We start from the raw sequence: 20,034 nt of genomic DNA, 5'->3' as shown, positions 1-20,034 counted from the left end.
CTCAAAGGAACAATTCAGAGGAAGATACGGTTACCAGCAACATCAAATCCAAAACTGGTTGGATATGTGGATGCTGATTGGGCCAGGGACTGTATAGCCTGCAAATCCACAAGCAGATTCATCTTCCAGTATGGGGAAGGAACCATAAGTTGGTCTAATCCAAAGCAAACAACTGTCGCTCTATCTTCAACTGAAGCAGAGTACATTGCAGCAGCACACGCATGTCAAGAAGCAATATGGATTCGTCAACTTTTTGTGGACATTGGGATAGACATGTCAAAACCAATGACCGATGACTGTTGATGCATTCACCAAGCCTTTATTGAAAGAACGTCACAGTTATATCCAGAAGAAGCTGAATATAATTTGACAAAGTACATGCTGTTGAGAAGGGGTGTTGGAAAAGAACAACATCATCTAATGTAAAGTTGTTAATAAACTGACAATACTGTATACATTATACCTATCTATGCAGCAGGTGGCGCTGTATTATAGTGTATAGTTCATGTTTTCTATTATATAACAGGATGTATTGTCTATCTCAGTGCATGTACTTGTATATTCCTGCTTCCTGTTCATGTTTCTCCATGCTGTAAGACATGTAATATATTTCTTGATGAAAGTAAAGCTGTATTACTGCATCCAAGAAGCTTCCAGCGCTTATTGCAATACTCTGCACAATAAGTGTAACCTTTTGGATGAGTTCTTCAAGGACTGTTTCTCCTCCCCCACCCCCTCCCTTTTAGTATCAAAGACTGTAACCGATTGGACTTACCTTAGTCCTTTGTATTAACAATTATACCCTCTTCACTTACTCCTTCCCATCTAGCTCAGTGCGCCACTTTGCTCAAATTGTTTTTAAATGGGTGTAAGGAGTAGGTAATACTTTTCAATGCCTCCAGGGTGGGAAATGGATGCAGGGGGAAGATGATGCTTTTCAAGATCTCTACAGTGGGAGACAGGTGCAGGGGCAAGTGTAAGGCGGTTCTGTACTGTATACTGTACAATGAGGGAGAAAATAATTCTAGAGATAGATAACCTATCCATATGCTCCAATTTTCTCCAATGCACATATGTGAGTTACAATTTTCAGATGCCTAATTCACACACATTTGTGGAACAGCCATAAAGGTGAACATTAAAAAAATAGATTAAAATAGATGCTCATGTAACAATAGAAATTATTTGACTTTTGCGGTTTGCTCTTGTACTTCACCCTTACCCAATTTCTGAGTAGCCTGGATGTTGGCATTCGTTAAAAATGTAAGGCCAGCTGTTTGGAAGACATCCACGTTATTCTGGCCGGCCCCAGCACCGCAGCCCAAGTCCGATTCCTCTATTTTGCGTAGAACCTGCCACAATGGAAAGATGTCAACATAGCAATTTGTGGCTGTACCATAATTATTGCCTGCCACATAATGCAGCCTAACTGATGCTAATGGCTGAGAAATTAACAGTGACAGTGAAAGATTACATGACAAGTAAAATACAAGCTCCATCCATGTGCAATAAAAGCTGCCGTTGTATGGTGACTGCCAGGGCCAAGTCAGCAAAATACAGGGAGCAGAGCTTTCCGTCACCATAGAGTGGTTTCATATTGGGAATGAGGGATTTTTATGGTGAAATTATTTACTCGTAATGCTCTCCTTATTTAATACACAAACACGTCCAGGCATTTAATAGATTCTGTCTTCCAGCCACCTAATACTTAAGTATCCCCAATCAAATAGCACCATACATACAATTTCCTAATAAACCAGCCACTACATATACTAGGCTGAATAAGATGTTAACACATAAACCAGGTAAATTATCAACCATAAGGGTGATAGAGATGCCAACCAGTTTCTCTTCTGAAACACCACCCAGATCATGAGGAGCAGTTACACACACAAGCAATAAATCAACATTGCTGATAATAGGCAACTTTTATAGTTTTACAATCTTTCAAGGAAAAGAATAGGGGGAAGGTACTACCAAGGCTGCAGACAATGTAGAATTTAGCCCCTGATTCTGTTTGAAGACTGTGTGGTGTAAGCTTTTGTCTTTTTTTCATTTGCTGTTTTTCATTTATGAGGAAGGATTAGAGGAACTGAATTTATTCACTCTTGAGAAGAGGAGATTGGGGGTGGGGGGTGGGGGGGATATGATCAACATGTATAAATACATAAATGGTCCATATAGTGAATTTGGTGTTGAGTTATTCACTTTAAGGTCATCACAGAGGACTAGGGGGCACTCCTTACGTCTAGAGGAAAAAAGATTTCATCTCCAAATACAGAAAGGTTTCTTCACAGTATAAGCTGTGAAAATGTGGAATAGACTCCCTCCAGAGGTGGTTCTGTCCAGCTCAGTAGATTTCTTTAAAAAGGCCTGGATTCTTTCCTCAATGTACATAATATAACTGGGTACTAACATATATAGGTAAAGTTGATCCAGTGAAAATGTAACTATGTAATTGTCTCTGCAGAGCATAAGCAGTTATACTAGTTTTTTTTTTTTTTTTTTTACTTAACTCTTTCCAGAGGTCTCTGGGACTTTTTTGTGACATCAAAAATAGAGACATCAACAGCAGACAATGCCACTATGGAACCAGTTAGGGCATTCACATTAAGCGTTACGTTTTCTTTCGGCTTGAAGGTATCACTGGGCACGCTCAGTTTAACCTGAAAGATACAGAACAGGTATAGGAGATCAGAGTTTAATAGCCTGGAGTAGGGATGAGCTTCGAGATGACTCGAACATTGGCTGTTCGCAAGTTCGCCGAACAGCGAACAATTTGGGGTGTTCGCGGCAAATTCGAATGCCGCGGAACACCCTTTAAAAGTCTATGGGAGAAATCAAAAGTGCTAATTTTAAAGGCTAATATGCAAGTTATTGTCATAAAAAGTGTTTGGGGACCTGGGTCCTGCCCCAGGGGACATGGATCAATGCAAAAAAAAGTTTTAAAAACGGCCGTTTTTTCAGGAGCAGTGATTTTAATAATGCTTAAAGTCAATCAATAAAAGTGTAATATCCCTTTAAATTTCGTACCTGGGGGGTGTCTATAGTATGCCTGTAAAGGGGCGCATGTTTCCTGTGTTTAGAACAGTCTGACAGCAAAATGACATTTTGAAGGAAAAAACTCATTTAAAACTACCCGCGGCTATTGCATTGCCGACAATACACTTAGAAGTTCATTGATAAAAACGGCATGGGAATTCCCCAAAGGGGAACCCCGAACCAAAATTTAAAAAAAAAAATGACGTGGGAGTCCCCCTAAATTCTATACCAGGCCCTTCAGGTCTGATATGGATATTAAGGGGAACCCCGGCCAAAATTTAAAAAAAAAAATGACGTGGGGTTCCCCCTAAATTCCATACCAGACCCTTCAGGTCTGGTATGGATTTTAAGGGGAACCCCGCACCAAAAAAAAAAAAAAAACTGCGTGGGGTCCCCCCAAAAATCCATACCAGACCCTTATCCGAGCACGCAACCTGGCAGGCCGCAGGAAAAGAGGGGGGATGAGAGTGCGGCCCCCCCTCCCTCCTGAACCGTACCAGGCCACATGCCCTCAACATTGGGAGGGTGCTTTGGGGTAGCCCCCCAAAACACCTTGTCCCCATGTTGATGAGGACAAGGGCCTCATCCCCACAACCCTGGCCGGTGGTTGTGGGGGTCTGCGGGCGGGGGGCTTATCGGAATCTGGAAGCCCCCTTTAACAAGGTGACCCCCAGATCCCGGCCCCCCCCCTGTGTGAAATGGTAGGGGGGTACATAAGTACCCCTACCATTTCACGAAAAAAGTGTCAAAAATGTTAAAAATGACAAGAGACAGTTTTTGACAATTCCTTTATTTAAATGCTTCTTCTTTCTTCTATCTTCCTTCTATCTTCCTTCATCTTCTGGTTCTTCTGGCTCTTCTGGTTTTTCCTCCGGCGTTCTCGTCCAGCATCTCCTCCGCGGCGTCTTCTATCTTCTTCTCCTCGGGCCGCTCCGCACCCATGGCATGGGGGGAGGCTCCCGCTCTTCTCTTCTTCTTTTCTTCTTCTCTTCTTCATTTTCTTCTCCGGGCCGCTCCGCAATCCATGCTGGCATGGAGGGAGGCTCCCGCTGTGTGACGGCGCTCCTCGTCTGACAGTTCTTAAATAACGGGGGGCGGGGCCACTCGGTGACCCCGCCCCCCTCTGACGCACGGGACATGACGGGACTTCCCTGTGGCATTCCCCATGACGTCACAGGGAAGTCCCGTCAAGTCACCGTGCGTCAGAGTGGGGCGGGGTCACCGGGTGGCCCCGCCCCCCCGTTATTTAAGAACTGTCAGACGAGGAGCGCCGTCACACAGCGGGAGCCTCCCTCCATGCCAGCATGGATTGCGGAGCGGCCCGGAGAAGAAAATGAAGAAGAGAAGAAGAGAAGAAAAGAAGAAGAGAAGAGCGGGAGCCTCCCCCCTATGCCATGGGTGCGGAGCGGCCCGAGGAGAAGAAGATAGAAGACGCCGCGGAGGAGATGCTGGACGAGAACGCCGGAGGAAGAACCAGAAGAGCCAGAAGAACCAGAAGATGAAGGAAGATAGAAGAAAGAAGAAGCATTTAAATAAAGGAATTGTCAAAAACTGTCTCTTGTCATTTTTAACATTTTTGACACTTTTTTCGTGAAATGGTAGGGGTACTTATGTACCCCCTTACCATTTCACACGGGGGGGGGGCCGGGATCTGGGGGTCACCTTGTTAAAGGGGGCTTCCAGATTCCGATAAGCCCCCCGCCCGCAGACCCCCACAACCACCGGCCAGGGTTGTGGGGATGAGGCCCTTGTCCTCATCAACATGGGGACAAGGTGTTTTGGGGGGCTACCCCAAAGCACCCTCCCAATGTTGAGGGCATGTGGCCTGGTACGGTTCAGGAGGGAGGGGGGCCGCACTCTCGTCCCCCCCTCTTTTCCTGCGGCCTGCCAGGTTGCGTGCTCGGATAAGGGTCTGGTATGGATTTTTGGGGGGACCCCACGCCGTTTTTTTTTTTTTTTTTTTGGCGCGGGGTTCCCCTTAAAATCCATACCAGACCTGAAGGGTCTGGTATGGAATTTAGGGGGAACCCCACGTCATTTTTTTTTTTTTTTTTGGCCGGGGTTCCCCTTAATATCCATATCAGACCTGAAGGGCCTGGTATAGAATTTAGGGGGGCTCCCACGTCATTTTTTTTTTAAATTTTGGTTCGGGGTTCCCCTTTGGGGAATTCCCATGCCGTTTTTATCAATGAACTTCTATGTGTATTGTCGGCAATGCAATAGCCGCGGGTAGTTTTAAATGAGTTTTTTCCTTCAAAATGTCATTTTGCTGTCAGACTGTTCTAAACACAGGAAACATGCGCCCCTTTACAGGCATACTATAGACACCCCCCAGGTACGAAATTTAAAGGGATATTACACTTTTATTGTTTGACTTTAAGCATTATTAAAATCACTGCTCCTGAAAAAACGGCCGTTTTTAAAACTTTTTTTGCATTGATCCATGTCCCCTGGGGCAGGACCCAGGTCCCCAAACACTTTTTATGACAATAACTTGCATATTAGCCTTTAAAATTAGCACTTTTGTTTATTCATGTTCGTGTCCCATAGACTTTAACGGTGTTCGCATGTTCGAACGAACTTTTTTCCTGTTCGCATGTTCTGGTGCGAACCGAACAGGGGGGTGTTCGGCTCATCCCTAGCCTGGAGAGGAACTACAAGCAGTAGCATGCCATGTCATCCCATTTTCTGCTATAAACTTGTGATGTGATTATCTTCTATACTTTTGGCTTACCTTCTGGTTATTAAGGCAGTTTTCCTGGACTTCCACCCAGATGGAATCAGCAATAAGCTCAGCAGTTGATTCTCCAGTAACGATATAGTATATAAGTAGACGGAAGGATGGAACCATATTCGCTGTTATTTGGATGTTTAGATACTGGGAGACAGAGCCAGAAAGCCGTTCCACTGTGTCATATTTGAGGATCTTCCCCTTGGATATGATCTATGAAGGCAGAGGCACACCAGTCATCAAATTATAGAAATCTTATGGAGAAAATGTGGGTTTTGGCTTGTGATGACTAAGCAGAGGAACGGTTTGGCTTGGAATAAATGTGATCACTCTTTCGCTGTCAGTTTCAATTATTTGATTTCTTATTGACTGCCATAACACAAATAAGCATTTTATATTAAAAATTCTAACCATTTTTCATGACCATCTGTGCATGTAAAAAGATCATATCAGGGCAGATAATGAGTTGATAACTTCATAAGACTAGTTTGTTCATTGTCAGACTAGGAAAATGTATGGAGGCATTAATCAATAATTTCTAGTTGTACTTTATAATCTGACACAGAAAGCTAAAAGATAGAATTATCTGACAACTAGCTATTGATGTTGGGCACTGATAACAGAAATGGCATTAAATCTCAATTACTCTTAAGCATATGGTCCTATTACTGGAAAGTAAAAAGGTAATCTAATGCGCGCTTCAAGAATAATTTTTCTTGTTTGGTACAGGTAACGGTGACCACACATTGGCCAAGAAAGACTATACAAGACTTACTGTATCCTCCAATAACTGCTTGGTATATAGATTAATACAGAATTTAAGGTCTTCAGATTTCCTGTGAATGTCACATATGCAGGATGGTAGATGCAGTCAGCTAAGGGCTGTATGGCTCAGTATACAGCTCTTACAAAACCAATGCAGTTGCCTCCACATTATATGGCCATATATCCCCTACCTAACTTCCATGTTCTTTATACTTGGCTGCTGCAGATTGGGCTGTGTGCAACTCAACAGGTTTTGGACAAAGTGATATGTCCTTAAAAAGGTTTAGTTTAAAATCATCAAGCATAAAACCTCATTGTACTGTGCAAACCTGCACTTGCAGTGCTAGGGTCCTTGGTTCAGTTGCTCTTACTATTATCTGTTTGTGTCAGTTTGCTCCAAAATATGTATTGGCAGGCCTTTGTGATGGAGAGGGTGAGCGTGTGTGTACTACATAAATATGTGAAGCAAGTTTGTTCCTTCAAGTCTCCAAATTAACTGGCTTTTTACAAGTCTTTTAAATCTATCTAAGACATACCAAGTAACTGTAGTGTGTTAGCTTGTGTAGGTAAGGGCTTTTTGGAAATATATTGACATTTAGAAAACCGCCGACTTGGAGGACTTTACTCTCTCTTGCCCAGTCAATGTACAAGTAGCTCTTAGTCAGTGACTTGTAAGACGTGGCTTCAAACTTAGCCAGTGCTTGGTTTTCCTCGTGAAGATTTGGATCATCTGTTTTGATCTGGAGAAGAAGAAAAGAAGACGTATTATAGAAGCCTTTGAAAGCAGTCCCCTTATTATTTATGATCTAGTAAGACTCACCCTAAACTCCAGGGCTGTGACATCTACTGGGATGTTGATGACAAACATAGATGTCCCTTTGATGTCAGTCATTTGTGTTATTGCTTCACCGTTATCAACAGGAGTAGATTCACCATTTTCTTGGGTGAACTCACCAGTTAGAACAAGGGGAATCCTTGATACAGGGTTGTCCAAAGTGTCTTTTACCTGAACCTGATGAGACAGAAGTGTGTGAACAGTACCACAAATAAGCACAGGGTATATGTACTGTACTGTACCAGTGCTCTGCCCCAGACTGTTCAGACTACCTAATACACCCCTGTTTTTCTGCACAATACCATGCCAAATGTGTATGCCATTCTATTCCATCTCCTTACACCATACTGACCAGATGTATGCACCAATGGTTCTCTGCTTTCCAAAGCCCACTAACAGAGCAAAGTTTTCTGACTACCAGGTATGGGCTCAGCTACATTAATAATAACCTGTGTAAGAGAACTGCAGTAAATACCTCCTCCTTGAATTTATAAATAGGAAAGAGAAATGAGAATCATATACTGGTGGGGTTCCTTGCTGACTGGAGTTGAGCAACATCAGTCTGTGTCATAATAAAAACTAGAATTAAAGGTAGCGCACCATCACTGGGAGGCAGCAGTGGGTGCTCATAAGGTACGTAATGTGTCAGATCCTACGAAAGTCCATATTTGTAGTCATTAATATATCTGTGTCATAATAGAAATAAAGTTGTATGGAAGAGGGGCAGCAGAAAAAGACCAAGTGGCCTTCAATTACCACTACTCATTCAATAAAATAATACTTTTCTAATGCCACGTACACACGGTCGGATTTTCCGATGGGAAATGTTGGATGTGAGCTTGTTGGCTGAAAGTCCGACCATGTGTATGCTCCATCGAACATTTGTTGTCGGACTTTCTGCCAAAAAATGTTGGCTAGCAGGTTCTTAAATTTTCCGCCAATAAAACTTTGTTGTCGGACTTTCCGATTGTGTGTACACAAAAGTTCATGCATGCTCGGAATCAAGCAGAAAGAGCCAAAAGGTTGGCACACTGGTAATTGAACTTCCTTGTTATCGGCTCATCGTACGTCTAGTACATCACCACATTCCCACGTTCGTAATTGTTGACCAACATTTGTGTGACCGTGTGTATGCAAGACAAGTTGGAGCCAACAACCTTCAAACAAAAATCCACGGTTTTGTTGTCGGAAAGTCCGATCGTGTGTACGAGGCATTAGAGTAGCTTTGAACTTTCCTCCTGCTAGTTTGGGGTCATGTCCCTATGTTCTTGATCTTACGTTTGTATTGAAAATACTGCCCTCTTGAACCTTATTCAAACCACTAATGTAAAGGTTTAAATCATGTCTTCCTTTTTTTTTCCTCAAGACTGTGCATATTAAGTTCCTACAATCACTCCTAATATATATATATATATATATATATATATATATATATATATATATATATATATATATATATATATATGTATATATGTATATTATTCACCATTTTTATTGCTTGACTTGGGTCTTATCAAAATCCTTTTTAGGTCTCCAGAACTAGACACAGTGTTCTAAATGAGATCTAAAGGTAATCATACATGGAAGGAAATTCGGCCGGTTCAGCAGGGACCAAACTAATTTTGATCCATGTATAGGCAAGCTGGTTGTACACAAGTCAACCTACAGTATTAATCAACTTATGTACAACCAGCCTGTTGGGTTTGTCCTGATCTATCAATGCTGCCGACTGTAGCCGGCAACGCTGATCACTGTATTCTGACAATGGGAAAACTCCCCACAGTCAGAATACAATAGCTCAGCTAAAAGGTTTCCCCCATCCTCATCGACTGTGTGGATGGGGGAATCAGCTCATTCTTTATTCATTCAACCCACTGGTTGAATGAAAAAAAAGATTAATTATGTCCAGCCTAAGTAAAGACCTATATTAGGGGGAATCAATACCTCCTTCCTCCTTCATCCTCTAGTGATGCTTCCCAGAAAACTATTTGCTGTCTCTACTGCTTACCATTGTACTCTATCGGAGGAGGCAAAGTGCATTACTTTGCATTTATGTTGTAGATACATTACAAATTGAACTTTAGTTTCCATTTCTTGACCAATCTTCTAGCAATGCCAAATCATGTTCCATGTTACAAACACCTCCAGGAATATTTACCCTATTGTCAGAACTTTTTATTGTCAGAGAATAGGAGCAGGTATTCACTCCCCCTCTCCTGTGTCCCGGACGACAGTGGTAAAGCATGCCATGCTAAATGGTAGGGGTAAACAAATTGCGTTGGGAGGGTCTAAAAGGGACCTGGTTAAATAAACCCTAATTCTACTCGCTTAATACATGGCACACATATGCCACAGTCCTTCTTCCCACACTCTATGCTTTAATTACTGGGTCACAAGTGAGAGTCTAACTTCATAAAACAGTCAGTGACTACTAAAGCTGGCTATATACTAGTAGAATTTTTGTTAAAAAAAAATGTAAGTTTTAAGAACGTTTGTTTAATTTTCCAGTTGTCAATGGGGTCAAATTGATGCTTGTTTTCAACCATGGTGGTAAGAAAATAAGAAGGCACAGGTAGAAAATTGTTCTTGAATGAACACATTTTTCACAGGGACTGTCCATTCACTCCAAAATGTTCAAAAACTAACATTTTCTGAAATACATTCAATTGAATTTTGTCAAGTCATCAAATGTCTGAAAATCTATTAGTGTATGGGCAGCACTAGTAACCATCAACTGTTGAGACAAAAAACATTTCAGCCACAAATATGGATGGTCAATGGCTGGCTATAACTAGGGCTGCCATCAGAAATTGCAAGCCCCCCTATGGCTCTTCTGTTGGGACCCCTGTAACAACCACAAATGCTAGCAGTCTAGTGGGCAAATTTCCCTTATATATCCTGGTTGTCTAATGGGGCACTCAAAAACAATCCACTACTTACCTGTCCTGCAGTCCCACATAGCTCTCTCTTAACATACTGACAGTGCACACCAGAGCATACCATAATGGTGGTAACAGTACCAGCTCCACACAGTTACAGAGCACTGTGTAGGAAATGGAGCACATAAGGTGAAATACAGTGTTTGGAAATCCATCGGACTGTTTACATGTTGAATTATAAAAGCAGAGGTGTTCTGTCATATTAGCAAACCCGTGAGATCAGCAGGTTTGCCGCTGCTTTTAAAATTCAACATCTAAACAGTCCGTCGGATTTCTATATACTTTATTTCACCTTATAAGCTGTGTTTCCTGTTAAAAATAACTGTAAAATTTAAAACTACGGTGTTGGTAACAAGATGTCCGCTTGCCCCCTTCTCGGTGTATCGTTACTGTGCGGGGTGTAGCAAGATGGTGGCGACGGAACGTCACTTCCATTACCAATTCTGACGAGTCTCCATATCTGACGGAACACTGGCACCCCACGTGTCTTCGATGGCCATCTTGGGTCAGGCAGAGTCTATTTAAGATTTAAGGTTTGCCACGATTTATGCGAGTGGCTAGTGTAGGGACAGGTCCCCTGTCTGGCAGGAACAGTGCTTAGTGGCAGGGAAAGGTTCCTGAAGAGTAGGGAAAGCGCAGGGACTACTCTATCCCCTTTTAGGAAGCCTCCCATTTGGGTGTGGACCAGCCAGGCTGCATTCTTCTCGCCGCAGAAGCTGTTGGTATCTTTCCATAATAACTACTACTGTTTGCAATGGGCTCCGGTCAGTTGTGCCTACCCAACAGGCCTGTTTATACATTGTTGGAACTTTCACAATGTACTGTTCTCATCCACTTCGGCCTCTGAGTGTATTCTTGCTGCTGGAACAGTACGCTGCACCCTACCCACAATCTGATCCCACTGCCTCTAGAAACTCTGAAAATTAACCTTTACTGCTAGAACTAATATGATCCTTCAACTAGATTTTCAAATGCCATTTACTTTTGAGAAGACTGAACAGAAATAATTGTTCACACAGTTTACTACTGTAAGGACCCTAGTTAAATTTAGTGTGAATTTGCAACAGTGGCTGTCTATTTCTTCTGTGCTCGACAGGTTTCTCCTAAGTTAGGAACATTGATTATTTCTGCTGTTAAATTGTCTCCAGTAGTTAGTGTGAGAGGTGATAACTGCCCTGGGCTGGCTAATTTTATGGCTGGCATATAGGTCTGCTGCATACCTCCCAACTTTCTGAAATGGGAATGAGGGACACCTATTAGCAAAAGTATGTAGGCACGCCCCCCCCTTCCTCTTAAAGGAGAATTGTACAAAAAAATGGATTGGTTAAACCCACAAGTGCTTTTTACTACTACTATTCCTTTATATTGGCTTTTAGTAATTACAAATGCAGCAATTTAGAGATTGGATAAAAGGTTTAGCACTGGGAAACACTTTTTGATAGATAAATAGTACATTTTATATACAACTACATAGATCAGACCAAAATGAGGGACAAATCAGGAGGAATGAGGGACAGAGGGACCTTGTTCCAAATCAGGGACGGTCCCTTGAAATCAGGGACAGTTGAGAGCTATGCTGCTGTAGCCAACTGAGCTGCAATATGCTTGTTGGGTCTGATAAAGTTCATCCCCTGGCAGTTGATTACCTCTGCCTGCCTCTGGAAGAATGCTCCAGAAATAGTGTAAGAGGATCAATCACTGGATTATGGAGGTTTATTGGACCCTAGCCAATCCCTGGGAGGCCTACCCAGATGTTGTGGCTGGGGAGAAGATAAATATTTGGGAGCGTCTGATCGGGGCTCTCTCTCCTGGGATCTCCCCACCCCAGGAGGTAGCATGTGTGTGATACAGAAGAGGTACTCCTGTTAGGGCTCGGCAGGTGCTAAGGCTGAGGGCCTGAAGGAAGCTGGACTGACGGAAACATGCTTGAAGACACTACATGCAGAAGCTGGGCTGGAGATGGAACCCTTTCACTGAAAAGTATTGTAGGAATGCTGGGCAGAAGCTGACCTTGGACATTGTGAGAATACCTCCCAACTTTCTGAGCTGGGAATGAAGGACACCTATTAGCACAAGTATGTAGGCATTAGGGATGAGCTTCGAGTTCGAGTCGAACTCATGTTCGACTCGAACATTGGCTGTTCGCAAGTTCACCGAACAGCGAACAATTTGGGGTGTTCGCGGCAAATTCGAATGCCGCGGAACACCCTTTAAAAGTCTATGGGAGAAATCAAAAGTGCTAATTTTAAAGGCTAATATGCAAGTTATTGTCATAAAAAGTGTTTGGGGACCTGGGTCCTGCCCCAGGGGACATGGATCAATGCAAAAAAAAGTTTTAAAAACGGCCGTTTTTTCAGGAGCAGTGATTTTAATAATGCTTAAAGTCAATCAATAAAAGTGTAATATCCCTTTAAATTTCGTACCTGGGGGGTGTCTATAGTGTGTCTGTAAAGGGGCGTATGTTTCCTGTGTTTAGAACAGTCTGACAGCAAAATTACATTTTGAAGGAAAAAACTAATTTAAAACTACCCGCGGCTATTGCATTGCCGACAATACACATAGAAGTTCATTGATAAAAACGGCATGGGAATTCCCCAAAGGGGAACCCCGAACCAAAATTAAAAAAAAAAAATGACGTGGGAGTCCCCCTAAATTCCATACCAGGCCCTTCAGGTCTGGTATGGATATTAAGGGGAACCCCGGCCAAAATTTAAAAAAAAAAATGACGTGGGGTTCCCCCTAAATTCCATACCAGACCCTTCAGGTCTGGTATGGATTTTAAGGGGAACCCCGCACCAAAAAAAAAAAAAAAAAAACGGCGTGGGGTCCCCCCAAAAATCCATACCAGACCCTTATCCGAGCACGCAACCTGGCAGGCCGCAGGAAAAGAGGGGGGGACGAGAGTGCGGCCCCCCCTCCCTCCTGAACCGTACCAGGCCACATGCCCTCAACATTGGGAGGGTGCTTTGGGGTAGCCCCCCAAAACACCTTGTCCCCATGTTGATGAGGACAAGGGCCTCATCCCCACAACCCTGGCCGGTGGTTGTGGGGGTCTGCGGGCGGGGGGCTTATCGGAATCTGGAAGCCCCCTTTAACAAGGTGACCCCCAGATCCCGGCCCCCCCCCTGTGTGAAATGGTAAGGGGGTACATAAGTACCCCTACCATTTCACGAAAAAAGTGTCAAAAATGTTAAAAATGACAAGAGACAGTTTTTGACAATTCCTTTATTTAAATGCTTCTTCTTTCTTCTATCTTCCTTCATCTTCTGGTTCTTCTGGCTCTTCTGGTTCTTCCTCCGGCGTTCTCGTCCAGCATCTCCTCCGCGGCGTCTTCTATCTTCTTCTCCTCGGGCCGCTCCGCACCCATGGCATAGGGGGGAGGCTCCCGCTCTTCTCTTCTTCTTTTCTTCTCTTCTGTTCTTCTTCATTTTCTTCTCCGGGCCGCTCCGCAATCCATGCTGGCATGGAGGGAGGCTCCCGCTGTGTGACGGCGCTCCTCGTCTGACAGTTCTTAAATAACGGGGGGCGGGGCCACCCGGTGACCCCGCCCCCCTCTGACGCACGGTGACTTGACGGGACTTCCCTGTGGCATTCCCCGTGACGTCACAGGGAAGTCCCGTCAAGTCACCGTGCGTCAGAGGGGGGCGGGGTTCACCGGGTGGCCCCGCCCATCCGGTTATTTAAGAACTGTCAGACGAGGAGCGCCGTCACACAGCGGGAGCCTCCCTCCATGCCAGCATGGATTGCGGAGCGGCCCGGAGAAGAAAATGAAGAAGAACAGAAGAGAAGAAAAGAAGAAGAGAAGAGCGGGAGCCTCCCCCCTATGCCATGGGTGCGGAGCGGCCCGAGGAGAAGAAGATAGAAGACGCCGCGGAGGAGATGCTGGACGAGAACGCCGGAGGAAGAACCAGAAGAGCCAGAAGAACCAGAAGAACCAGAAGATGAAGGAAGATAGAAGAAAGAAGAAGCATTTAAATAAAGGAATTGTCAAAAACTGTCTCTTGTCATTTTTAACATTTTTGACACTTTTTTCGTGAAATGGTAGGGGTACTTATGTACCCCCTTACCATTTCACACAGGGGGGGGGCCGGGATCTGGGGGTCACCTTGTTAAAGGTGGCTTCCAGATTCCGATAAGCCCCCCGCCCGCAGACCCCCACAACCACCGGCCAGGGTTGTGGGGATGAGGCCCTTGTCCTCATCAACATGGGGACAAGGTGTTTTGGGGGGCTACCCCAAAGCACCCTCCCAATGTTGAGGGCATGTGGCCTGGTACGGTTCAGGAGGGAGGGGGGGCCGCACTCTCGTCCCCCCCTCTTTTTCTGCGGCCTGCCAGGTTGCGTGCTCGGATAAGGGTCTGGTATGGATTTTTGGGGGGACCCCACGCCGTTTTTTTTTTATTTTTTGGCGCGGGGTTCCCCTTAAAATCCATACCAGACCTGAAGGGTCTGGTATGGAATTTAGGGGGAACCCCACGTCATTTTTTTTTTTAAATTTTGGCCGGGGTTCCCCTTAATATCCATACCAGACCTGAAGGGCCTGGTATGGAATTTAGGAGGACTCCCACGTCATATTTTTTTTTTAATTTTGGTTCGGGGTTCCCCTTTGGGGAATTCCCATGCCGTTTTTATCAATGAACTTCTATGTGTATTGTCGGCAATGCAATAGCCGCGGGTAGTTTTAAATGAGTTTTTTCCTTCAAAATGTCATTTTGCTGTCAGACTGTTCTAAACACAGGAAACATGCGCCCCTTTACAGGCATACTATAGACACCCCCCAGGTACGAAATTTAAAGGGATATTACACTTTTATTGTTTGACTTTAAGCATTATTAAAATCACTGCTCCTGAAAAAACGGCCGTTTTTAAAACTTTTTTTGCATTGATCCATGTCCCCTGGGGCAGGACCCAGGTCCCCAAACACTTTTTATGACAATAACTTGCATATAAGCCTTTAAAATTAGCACTTTTGATTATTCATGTTCGTGTCCCATAGACTTTAACGGTGTTCGCATGTTCGAACAAACTTTTTTCCTGTTCGCATGTTCTGGTGCGAACCGAACAGGGGGGTGTTCGGCTCATCCCTAGTAGGCATAGAACACACCCTCTGCCATGCCCCCTTAAAGGAGAATTATACAAAAAAAAAAAATAATTGGTTAAACCCACAAGTTCTTTTTTTTACCACTACAATTACTTTATACTGGCTTTTGAAATTTATAAATGCAGCAAATTAGAAATTGGATGAAAGGTTTAGCATTGAGAAATGCTTTTTGTAAAAATAGTGCATTTTTATATACATCTATATAGATCAGACCAAAATGAGGGACAAATGAGAAGGAAGGAGGGGCAGAAGGACTTTGTTCCAAATCAGGGACCGTCCCTTGAAATCAGGGACAGTTGGGAGCTATGATTGTGGGTAGGGCCTTTCGCCTATAGCTCCAGGTGTGCAAGCGTTAGAGGGTTAAACACCAGAGGTTGCTGCTAAGGGCTGTGACTGTTTGCATAGGGTCTCAGATTGAATGGCTGTATCCTTCACTATCAGCATTACTGTGAGGCTGCTGCTATAGGGTCCAATGCTTCTGAAACAGGATTTTTAAAGGAATCTGTCCTCAAATACCTGTGTGTGCTCCCTCATCCCTCTTTCCTGCCTATGTTCAATAAAACTTCAATAAAACTTCAAAAAGACACCCCTAGCCTGAACCTGAATTTTGTGAGTGTGCTACTAGGACTGAACACAGGACAGGCAGCCTCTAAATAGGTAAGGGAGACATATTTGTTTTCCAGTAGCCCCTCCAGGAGTCAGCGCTACAGGTATAATTCATAGGGAGAAAAGCAGGATGATGGCTGCTTGTATAGAGCATCTTTGGAGGAATCCTGTCCTTGAGCTCTTGGGAGAAGTTGCTACCAGTGGACACTGTTCATCTGCGTATCAATTTAGGAACCTGTAACTACTTGCCAATGGTCAAGAGCTGAGAATCTGCTTGAAGAAAGATGATTTATCGACTTTTAACAACAGACAGTGCCTGATCTCATAGATTCATTGAATTCTGCTCCTAATGCCGCATCTATCCCCCACCAGCTCTGCAGAGAGAACTAACTGATGATCACTCAGTTCTCCCCTTTGCTTTGAGCAGAAAGCTGGTACTGTCAGTCTCTGGCTCTCTGCTCTGCCGCTCCAGGGCTCACTGGAGCACTGGGCTGTGGAGGGGGCGGGAGAGGCTGGCTCAGGCTCTCAGTGGATCGCTGGAAGATTGAGCCAGGTGGCGGTCCAGGCTCCTGGGTGGATCCCAAACATTTGGTCGAGGATCTTTTCAGATCGGCTCTGTGACATCAGCAGACAGCAGGTTTCAGCCCGCTGTCAGCTGAAAACGGATCACAGGAGTGCCGAACGAACTGCACTCCTGTGATCTATAGGAGAAGTATAGCCAAAAAAGCTTTGGCTGTACTTCTTTAAATGTCTACATTAACTGCAACTAGAAAATCATAGCTACTGTATTCAATTTTTGGATATCCTGTGCCCCTAACCCTCTTTCCAGAGTTCTTTTACCACACAAACCATTAAAATTACTAAAGTGACTGGTGTCCAACTTTTCTTGTACCCCATCCATAAGCTAATCCTGAGAGTTAAACGCAAGGTCTGCTACACTACTTTGGAGTTTATTCTACACTGCCCAGAGAGATGGTATTATACCCTACATCCAGGTTTCCCCCTGCAGTAATATTGTTCTGAGTTTTTATTTCATGTAATCCCATAGTATCTTTTCTTCTGTCAATGATAAACCTAAAAAAGTTGTGTCTCTTTTTTCAACGAATTTAGCCATTTCCTATTCTTTCCATTAGCAGTTCTAATAAAATGTATGGCCTCTTTATATCTTCTTTTATATACATTTCTATCAGCTATCAGTTACACTTTCTGTTACCTTGTATGTTCTATATGTTCCTCTTTACTATCCTACATACTTCTGTATTGAACCATAATCATTTTCCTTTCTATTTAGTCTTACTTGTTTGCCTGACATATAATCTTTTTGCCTCCAGGATTTTAGACTTTGATAGTGCCTGCCCACCTATTACTAACTGCTGTCCCTTTTACTTCTACAGCAAAATTTGTCCTTTTGAAATGTAAACATTTGTTTTACAAGTTTACAGTTTTTGTTCTATTATCAATTCAAAGACACAAGTGATCACTAGAACCAAAAATTTCTACCACCCCAGTATCACACAACTGATTCATATTGACAGTAGTAGATTTATAATATGATCTCCCCTGGTTGGATCAGTGCGTCAAACATAACTCTACTCCTGTTTGTAAGCACAGTCTAAAAACCCTAGTTGAATTGGTTCTAATGGCAGAAAGTTATTTTTGTAACTTAAATCATTCTCTGCATGTGACAACACTAGGGAAATTACACTCTGCTACAGTGTAAAGTAGTGAGTGTACAGCTTGTATAACAGTGTAAATTTGCTGTCCCCTCAAAATAACTCAACACACAGACATTAATGTCTAAACCGCTGGCAACAAAAGTGAGTACACCCCTAAGTAGCAAAGTGTCATTTCTTTAGTGTTGTCACATAAAAAGATATAATAAAATATTTACAAAAAATGTGAGGGGTGTACTCACTTCTGTGAGATACTGTACATGACAACTCCATCTCCCTTCTTAATTTGTCATTTCTGTACACTGTGTACCCTGGTATCATTTTTTCCCGATCATCAGAAAACTCTATTATATATGCAATCCGCTACCAAAACTACAAAATGCAATACTGTCTCTCTAATCTATATAAAGTAACTTTATTCCAAGATGAACAGTGCCAACTCATTACCATACAGTACCAATAAACATTTTTTCATGGTGCCCACACTTTAACTCTACTCTCTACAGTGTCATCTCTCAACTCATACAGAACCAACCATCTCTATATCCCATGATGCCCCATCTCTCTCTACTCCATCTCCATGCAATAGCAGCTCTACTATAAACTATGGCAACTCTTCACTCCCCACAATACCAACTGTCTATGGCTTACAAAACCAAACATCTTTAAACCCATGAGGGCCCATCTCTCTACTCCATGCAGTAATGACTGTACATACCACTTACACTAGGGCCACTTTCACATGGGTGATCCAATCAGGTCTGCCTGTCAGTTTTTCAGGCGGACCTGATTGGATGGTCCATGTATTCTTATGGACCAGCGAGTGTAAACAGACTTGTGTCCGTTTACACCCGCTTACCTCCAATTCAATCCAGTCCCCTAAAAAAGTAAATAAATAGGGGATCAGTTCCCCTCCGCCTAGGTGGATTGGATCAGAGGGCAGCCAGGCGTAAACAGACAGCCGGTCCATTTACACCTGACCACCCATAGAGCAGAGCAGGCTGTGTGCATATCTGCTCTGCATAAACGGAGCAGACATAGACCTGCCATCCAACCGCTCTTCTCTGCTCAGCAGGGGATCAGTGAACAGATCCCCTGCTGAGCAAAGTGGATTCTAAAAAGGGGTCCAACTCTACTTTCCATGAGATCACCTATCTACTGCATACAGTGCTAACCTTTCTCTGCACAGAAGGAATTTCTTACTTACACTGTACTCCATATATTACATTTGTGTTCTGAATTTCCAAAGCATTCCAGCCAATCTAACAATTACAATTTAGTGAATTTTAGACACAATTAAAGTGAAGTGAACCAGTCACACAGGTGTTTTGTTTCCTCCATAGAACGCTTATTCTATTCCCATTTTTCTTTAATATAAAAAAGGTTACATGTCATAAAAGCATATAGTTGTTTGTCTGCCACTGCCTCAGTTGAGTCATTTTAGGCTGTTATTTGACTTGTAGTGTCACTTCCCTGGAATCAGTATGCCGTTTGTAAGTGAAACAAAGCAGCCTCCAGCAGAAAACTATGAAGCATGATGAAAGGTTCACTTTAAAACCCCTTTCACACTGAGGCAGTTTTCAGGCGTTTAGCGCTAGAAATAGCACCTGTAAAGAGTGTAAAAGCCCGAGTGCTTTCACACTGGGGCGGTGAGCTTGTGGGACAGAAAAAAAGTCCTGCAAGCAGCGTCTTTGGGGCAGTTTGGGAGCGATGTATACACTGCTCCTAAACTGCCCCTGCCCATTGAAATAAATGGGCAGCGCTGCTGAAGTGCCTGAAAAGCGATACACTTCCGCCCGCAAATCGGTGCTGCAGCACCGCTAAAACAAGCGGCGCTTTACCGCGACCGGTCTAAGTGTAAAAGGGCTCAAAAGGTTCAAGGCATCTGTTGTTCTGAAATAAAGAAACCATTTTTACTCCTGCACAGCTACACCCTAAACTATGTTCTCAATAACTGCTCAATATACACTATATTGCCAAAAGTATTGGGATGCCTGCCTTTAGGCCCCTTAACACCGAGGCACTTCTAAACTGCCAGTAAAAAAAATTAGCGCTTTTGAAGAGCTTTTCAGGCGTATTTGAAGAGCTTTCCATTCATTTCAATGGGGAGGGGACGTTTTTTCACAGCCCTGCCAGCGCACTGCCCCAGTGTGAAAGCATTCATTGATTTGAATTGAAATAGTTTTTCATGAGCTTTTCAGGTGCTTTTTTTAGCGTAAAAGCACCTGAAAAGCGCCTCAGTGTGAAAGGTCTTACACGTACATGAACTTTAATGTCATCCCAGTCTTAGTCCATAGGGTTCAATATTGAGATGGCCCACCCTTTGCAGTTATAACAGCTTCAA

The 20,034-nt window shown here is 43.5% G+C and overlaps 1 protein-coding gene across 1 annotated transcript in view; it reads right to left on the bottom strand.

Moving 5' to 3' along the window:
- C5 (complement C5) overlaps nt 1–20,034 on the bottom strand; it is a 153,152-nt gene that overhangs the window by 89,760 nt on the left and 43,358 nt on the right. The window contains exons 11-15 of the mRNA XM_073599551.1: nt 7,359–7,550; nt 7,075–7,278; nt 5,777–5,986; nt 2,517–2,666; nt 1,223–1,352 (exon numbers count right to left, since the gene is read on the bottom strand). Of these exons, the coding sequence (XP_073455652.1) occupies nt 1,223–1,352; nt 2,517–2,666; nt 5,777–5,986; nt 7,075–7,278; nt 7,359–7,550 (886 nt within the window). The remainder of the gene's footprint in view (nt 1–1,222; nt 1,353–2,516; nt 2,667–5,776; nt 5,987–7,074; nt 7,279–7,358; nt 7,551–20,034) is intronic.

The sequence above is a fragment of the Aquarana catesbeiana genome, linkage group LG09 (assembly GCF_042186555.1).
Source record: "Aquarana catesbeiana isolate 2022-GZ linkage group LG09, ASM4218655v1, whole genome shotgun sequence".
Taxonomy (NCBI): domain Eukaryota; kingdom Metazoa; phylum Chordata; class Amphibia; order Anura; family Ranidae; genus Aquarana; species Aquarana catesbeiana.
Note: the sequence above shows the minus strand (reverse complement) of the source record. Positions and strands in the feature narration are given on the sequence as shown.